This window comes from Pinus tabuliformis, chromosome 2_1 (genome assembly GCF_031772625.1).
Source record: "Pinus tabuliformis cultivar Carrire ecotype Pingquan chromosome 2_1, CPIR1, whole genome shotgun sequence".
Classification (NCBI taxonomy): Eukaryota; Viridiplantae; Streptophyta; class Pinopsida; order Pinales; family Pinaceae; genus Pinus; species Pinus tabuliformis.
In genome coordinates this window covers 889768939-889776650 of record NC_142299.1, presented here as the reverse complement: position 1 = coordinate 889776650, position 7712 = coordinate 889768939, and the positions used below count along the sequence as shown (strand labels likewise).

The 7712-nt window shown below is 38.4% G+C and overlaps 1 protein-coding gene across 3 annotated transcripts; it reads right to left on the bottom strand.

The window, feature by feature from the left end:
• Positions 1-1131: 1131 nt before the first annotated feature.
• On the bottom strand, positions 1132-6507 carry LOC149203501 (phosphatidylinositol 4-kinase gamma 6-like). 3 transcript variants are annotated; one of them, XM_089403465.1, is made up of 4 exons: positions 5961-6507; positions 4261-4306; positions 1776-3999; positions 1132-1622 (listed from the first exon to the last, which is right to left on the bottom strand). In XM_089403465.1, the coding sequence occupies exons 3-4, from the start codon at positions 3781-3783 to the stop codon at positions 1594-1596; spliced, it is 2037 nt and encodes a 678-aa protein (XP_089259591.1). In that variant the 5' UTR covers positions 3784-3999; positions 4261-4306; positions 5961-6507; the 3' UTR covers positions 1132-1593. The 3 variants fall into 3 exon arrangements, with proteins under 3 accessions (XP_089259591.1, XP_089259592.1, XP_089259593.1); XM_089403466.1 differs by lacking the exon at positions 4261-4306; XM_089403467.1 differs by having other exon boundaries at positions 1594-3999.
• Between the last annotated feature and the right edge of the window lie 1205 nt (positions 6508-7712).

Sequence of the window (7712 nt, the reverse complement as noted above, 5' to 3'; positions counted from 1 at the left end):
TAATTTTTGGTGATGTCCCATAAATATCATTTTGCAGTGTCCTGAACAAATCCTCAAACACTCTTCACTATATTTATTTTTCTAAATTTTAAATTCTCAATTTTTTTATGGACAAATCCTTAAAGATGAAACTCAGATTTGTTCTAAATTCTTTCAACTGTAAGTTCAGAACTAACCACCTAATTAACTTTCTTACAGAAATAACTTGATATTGTTTCATTAATATAAGTAGCACTTTCAAAATAATAAAATCCTTCATAATTCTCAGTCATTCACTTCCAGAAAGCAATTTTCCAAGGGCAGAAAGAATATGCAAACATAATAAATTAAGAGTCCTATTTTCACATAACATAAAAAACAGTTGAATTTTCAATCTCATCCAATTATGTGTACAACTGTTGATGGGAGCTTTCATATTTTCACTGTACATAAACATATAGTTTATTATACATTTTAATTTTTGGTGTTGCCTTATGTTCAATTTTTTGACTAAAATTTAGTGATGTAATTTTGGATAAAATATATTTTTAAATATATAAATAAATTCAATGTAACAATTAAATTGTAAAAACTATAGAACTCAAACAACTGTAACAAAACTCCATTCCTCTTGAAACTATACAACTCAAACTACTGTAACAGAACTCCATTCTTAATCTCTTAATTAAGAATGTTAATGTTATCTTTCGTGCACTCATTGTACCATAACTCCATTCCTCTCAATCACGAACGTTATCTTAAGTTCTCTTCATAGCTTGAAAGATTCACACCGCCACTGTTTCATAAGATCAATTCATCTAATTTTCCATATAAGTTATAGAGGGATTGATGAAATATTCCACTATTTCATTAAATGAATTGTCTAAATTTCAATAGAAGTTTAACTGACTGATGACGTTTTCTATACTTGAAATATGTCCATGTCAATTTAATATTCAGCATTCTTGCTGTTCGTTTACTAAACACCCCTACAGCCTTGAAAAATTACAAAAGAAGTCATATTTCTTGGCATATCTAATGTTTATTCCCTTCATACTCTCGTGAAAATACATTATTTTTTCAGACCACGTGGCTCAAACCTGTCAAAAGAAATAAATCACCGCACATTGTGACCAGTTGTGATAATCTCCATTAAAAAAAACCTCAAGGATGTCTTACTCAAGAAAAACTCGTTAATACTTTACAAAATCACAACGCAATATACATTGTGACTGTAATTTCATCTCAATAACATAGCCTCCATGTGCTTGTTCATTAGGACATAAACAAGATGAAAGGAAAGCTGATTCTAGAAAGACCTTGAGCCTGAGCATAGACTCATTTGATCTTGAAAATTCAGATAACTGACATATACAATCTCCCCTCAGGGAATTCCTATGAAAAATCACCCGTTACTCCAAAATTTTAATCCCTTCATGGGAACAATATTGCAGCCTGTTCATTTAAGATAATCTTACAGGAACACAGTACTAGTCCGAAATGCAAAACATAATTGAATCAGGCTGAAGAAACCATACAAAGAAAGGCAGAGCATTTACACACAAATGATGGTGGCTTGTTGCATTATAATACGGTGGAGGTAAGCAACATTCCTCAGTTGCTCTCACATACTAAGACCTTGCCTGTTCACAGATTGTTATGAGTGGAATAAGATTTTCCTTAACACTGCGTTGTTATAAGACCAAACTCTCTAAATCTAAATATAACCAGAGTTATAATTTGTACAGATATGAATAGATGAGGAATAGCTTTGTATCAAAATTGACAAGAAGTACCTAGCCTTGGCAACTGGCCAAAATTCTTTGCTTTACAATCTACAAAAGCATTGGGTAGCAACTGTTGAAAGCACTCCAAGAAAACGTTCCACTCTTCCTCACTCATTTGAGACAATTCAAAACCAACTGGATTCTCACTGCTGTCTCGAGCATTCCTTGTCAACTCAGGGGAGCTAACTCCTCTCACACCTGCCACACTTCTTGCTTCAACAACACTGTTATTCCACCTAGTACCACTACCGCTGCAGCTGGCATTTCTTTTGCAACCGTTGGTTCTTACTGTTTTCGGATCAAAGGCACGAGTCTCTTTGTTTGTGGAATTTGATACATCTTCCTCTAAATCAACGGCCTCATATAAAATATCTGGGCTTCCAATAGATTCTGATATCGGGTAGTGATCGTTAAAACTGTGGGCTGGGATTTCTCCATTAAAACACATTGAAGATGCATCAGAAATTCCAACCCGAGGTCTAATGGAAGACCTAGGAAGAGAAGGAGATACTTGTTTTTGACCGCTTGGCAATGCAAGTTTCAGGTTCAAGCACTCCTCTTGATCCATATGGAACTGAACAGAGGACTGCTCATCCTCTGCAGATTGATTTATACTCATAGTACTTACAACAGGAGAATGACAAGACCGTATAGCAGAGAGTTCAAAATCCGCATACAACTTGGCAAGCATACAAATATTTTCAAGCTCACTTGCTTCATCATCCATTGCACCAATTTCTCTGCTCATCATACCTCCGATTTCTGCAAGAGTTAGACCAGCTTCAGCAGCTTTTTGCAAAAAAATAGTAGTTATTGTTAGCACTCTCAAGCAACATTCCCTAAGCATGGGCAACTCCTTACGTAATAACTCAACATCACTTGCTGCACTCAGTTGTCTTATATAATCAAGCTCCTCCTCCGAGAATGGTAATGAAGCCTGAGGCCAATGAAGCCACTCGAAATAAGGATCATCAAGTGCTTCTGGTAAGCAAAGTCCATGGTCAATTGGTATCAATTCCAAAGCATCATAAACCCGCATATTAAATTGTGTCCTATTGCTAGTATGCTTATCCTCCTTAAGCTTTCTGACAAGAATATTACCTCCATGCCTGTCAGTATTCAAAATTCTTATATCGAGAATACCAATTCTATGCACAGCTCCTACAGGATAGCGAGAAGTGCCATGCTCACTTGCATCGTATTCATGGGGCTCAAATCTTTGGAGAGATCCAATCTTTGAAAAGGGCTCTGACTTACAAGGCAACACATTTCTGTTCACATTGAAAATTGAATGAGTAGCTTTCACAAGAGCTGTAGGGGGTACCCGCGCAAAGTGGCCATGATCGAGCAGGTAAGCAGCTACCTCTCTAAAACCTGTCTCTCCCACTCTGATGGATCTCTTAAGACCCGGCTGTCCGAGTGTCCTGCCCACAAAACCATTTGGGTTGTTTGGTGCAAATGGCTCTTCATCTGTAGGTTTAAGGATGGCAATTTTTTTACCAATTACATTTTGAATGCAATATGCCCCTCCTAGACCACCGCCAGCAGGGGTTGGTTCAATCCCATTATCCAAAGCTTTCATGCATTGTCTAACCAACTGCCTCACCTTTGGACATCCATGAGATCCACCCACAATCTCTAGAGGCTTACTGCGGTCTTTGCTCCTTTGCCCTGATGGTGACAAGCAAGGTGTTGACGAGGTTCTGTAGAGTCCTCTTGTCAGCAAAAGTGGGGAATCATTCCGCACTTCATTAAAGTCATGTTCGAGCACCACATCTCCAAACGTGAGTGCACTCTGCTCAGTTGGCAGACACAGAGCAACCTGCAGTTTCTTCTTGATTGTTTGTACTCTATCATCCCTGTCTACTTCTATGCCCAAAACATTCCCTATGTCTGTCTGCACAAAAATCCGCCGAAGTCCCATTTCTCTTCTGTACATACTAGGTACTTCACCATAAACTCTATCAGGAACTGGAACAGGTACTTGAAGGCGCACTGGACTAGAGTTAGAAGACATTATTGCAGACTGAAGAAAAACAATTTGAATGTGCCAGCAACTCAATATTGCTGATTCCCAAAAAACAATAATCACCCAAGGCTGGAAAGTTACTAACTGGAAGAAACTCTTTCCAACCGAGGGCAACAGATCCTTTAACTATGTCATCAACAGGAAGAGTTGAAATGGAAAGCCACTCTCAAAAGCTCAGATTTTCAAATCCCCTGGTCAACTTCCCTGGTACCTCAAATAATAGACGGAAAAAAATATCAATATCATTTTATGGAGCTTCTAAGCCTGTGAAAGCTTGAATGGTACACTACAAACAGTACATGAATATGCATAATCTCCAAGGACCACAAAATTTAGACCAAAATGAACCACCGAAATCCAATTAATATAAAGATTTCTGTTCACAACCGGATTTCTTTTAGAGTATAAGCATCCAACCGATCTAACGCATGGAAATATGAGCGGAAACAAGATCGAAGACCTTACATATATGCAATGCCTCACTGAAATAAAGATCGAAGATCTTGCATATCTGCAATTAGATGAAAGAGAGATATTAAATTCTCTGCTAATGAAAGAGAAAGAAGACAACATAATATTGTGCAAAGCTTCGTCCTTTTAGATTCTTGATTAAAAAACTTAAAACACTTAGTCCAGCTTGGAAAATATCCAACTGCATCGAAATGGATATACAAATCATAAATTAGATTAAATGAAAATGAAATGTAGAGAAATGGAAGGATTTCAATCTATGCAGTATTTTGACAAATAAATATTTGGAATCTATGTAGGGTTTAAATGCAGAAATTGATAAAGAAGGAACTGGTATGGATGCCTGTCATGAAAAGGGCATGACCAGCAGCCACGTAGGTCCCGGATCCTTTTTCCATGATGTCCAATTTTCAAATCAGAGACCCCAGCGGTCGAGGTTAATTGCCCATTTAGCCACAGTGTGTCTTCAGGACAGGACTGTTGTTAAAGAGAGAAATCCACAACTTGAACCAGCCCATTGGCCAGGGAAGGTCCTGGACTTCATTCCTGGCCTGTTCAATTTAATTACAATTTGGGTATTGCCATGAAAACACCAAAAAAGGCGCCATAACATAGATTCAATGTGATACGTACACGGGTCTGCATTGCAAAGCATTTAAATCCACAACCAAAATTCTACCGAGATGCTTTAGATCAGTGGGAGACTGAAAACATTGTATCAGTGGAAGGTTGAACCCTCCTTTGTGAAGCTTTAGTTCGTTGCGGAATGTTAAAATTAAACAATCAGAAGAAGCGGTTAATTTAACAATTAGAAAACTGAGTATAGCAATCAAAGGCCATCACAAGAAATGAGCCAGGTCGACAAAAGCAGGTCACTATCATAGCCACTAACAGGGTTCAATCCTCATCAGAAGAGGCTAACACGCTGCCAGCAAGGGGTCCATTGATCCGACGAGATGCCATTTAGTCTGGCCGAGTAGTTGCATAATGTACACAACGTCCCACCCGTATATGCTGGCCACTGCATTATTAAGGAAGCATCCTTAAGGGAAAAGGAGCAAAACTCAGCAATCAGAAGATTGATTATGGCAATCAAATAAGAAGACTGAGTATGGCAATTAAAGGCCACAAGAGTTGAATGCAGAGCAGGGTCCTGTTATGCCCCCTTCCACCGAGGTTCGATCCTCACGATAAGTGACCAACGCAAGCGGTTAATCCACCCAAAGGCCATTAAGTCAAGTCAGGTGGTCGTACAGTGTAAGCAGTGTCGCACCTCTTGACACAGAGCTGGTGTATGCTGGCCATTGTAGTGTTAAGGAAACATCTTTTAAGGGGGCAAAATAGCAATCAAAGACCTTTAACAACTTTCACTTCAGAATGCTAAAGGGATTAAGAAAACAACAGCTCTCTGAACAATGCCAAAACAGCATAAGAAAAAGGGTCAACTCAACAAAAAAAAAAATCAGAAATAAGGCAACACTGGCTCAAAAATTCTGCCAGAATCGAAATTAGGCATGTTACTTTAGGATGGCATGCAATGTCAGATGGATAGTTCTGCAATTAAGATGAATTTTCAATCAAATAAACCAAACAAGAAAGTACCTACAGCATCCATATAAATTTTCTTTGAATTGCATTACATGAATCAAACTTGAACCAGGAAAAAGAAAATGCAGCAAGCATCGGTGGCTTACCGGCCGACGACGACATATTTGCAGAGGAGGAGGCCGAGAAAAAGGAGGAGGAGAGTCCCCCTTCTACACAATAGCCTCAATTCAATAGGAGAGCCAACAGTACCCGAAGATCCAGAGAAAAAACAATTACTTTATATACACAGAGATCCGGAGAGAGAGACAAGCACAAAGGTACTTTAGGTCTAGAACCAGCGAGAAAGATGGGTTTCCTATGTCATCTAGTACTAAATAAGCAGATTTATTACTATCTCCTCCTCGTGCAACTACAATTATTAATACCAGGACCATCAATTGGCAAGATGGGTTTCCTGTGTCTTCTAGTACTGAATAAGCAGATTCATTATATCTTCTTCCCCTGCAACTATAATTTTATCAATTAATTCTCCCCCTCCACCTCTGCTCTACTTCATTGCGCACCGCATGTCCCAGGATCGAATCCCAACAACAAAGACAGAAGACGACGAGACACGGCAATTGTCTTCCCCGTTCCCACCACCCTTTCTCCTCCTCCCTCTCCTCCCGAAAAATTCAGGCTTTCATATTATTAATTTTTTTTCCCTTCTGGCCTCCGCTTTCCACTCCCACTTTTTCTTTTAATCGATAAAATAATCACTTAATTAAGTATTTTTCGGAAAAGATAAAATGGTTGTGATAATTAGGCATCATGTGATCTTGGCAGAGAGTACGAATGCGTACGACATTGCCAGGATTGGCGTGTGACGTGGAGTTTGGCAGTTTCAAATATGCCACCTGTCCATATACGTGTCCCCTGTCCCCTCGGTTTCCGTTGGCTTGGACATATCTCATTGATTCGACTCGGGGGTTGGTTGGAGTGTTGCGACTTGCAAGGCAGCAGGTGGGCCCGCCCCTGCTCCTCACTATCCATTCCATCGCCTCTTTAACTAACTACAACCGGTAAGTACGTTCGTCCAACTTTTCCTAGAATTTTAACTCTTATTTTGTATAATTAAATGTTTTTTATTTAATTTTAGCATAGTTTGTTTTATTCACGAAAGTAATTTTGTTCCTTCAAGGGGCTTATGTCGGTGAAAACACACATCTTTCTCTCCCCCTATTCCCGGGTTTAAGTTTTGTATGTTATGTCGGTGAAAACACACATCTTTCTCTCCCCCTATTCCCGGGTTTAGGTTTTGTATGTTGTCTTAACAAATGGTTTGAGGTGATGATTTGAGTTGCATCACCATTTTCCTTTTCTCTTTCTTTGCCAACACTCTTTGGTTGCATTTGCCTTTGTTAGTTTGTTTCTCTTTCTGTGTAAACATTGTTTGGTTGCATTTGTTTCTGTTTGGTTTTGATGTTGTCTTCTTCTGTAGGTGATGGTGTCTTGTTTTATGCATCATTTTATTGCTCAATTTTTGTAGTTTTGTGTTATAGCTTTACGTCACAGTGTATCATATTAGTTATTTTTACAACTTAAAAAATTAAGTTTTTTCACTCTTTATAAAATTTTGAAACATTTTATAATAAAGAGTGTATAAAGTTTATGGTTTATGTTTTGGAATTGTTTCTACAACTATAAAAACTACCACTTTACCTTATAGTTAATCAAAATGGAGAGTTGTTACTTCCTCAATCAAAGTTTGATTCCTAAAAATAGTGACATGTTTATGCTCTCATGAAGAAGTCGATTAATATAAGTCACCATAGCCCTTAAGTTGCATAAGGTAGAGTCACACTTCCTTGTATAAAAGTGCATGGAAATGTCTATGTCTTGATAGGTGGTTATTGCTC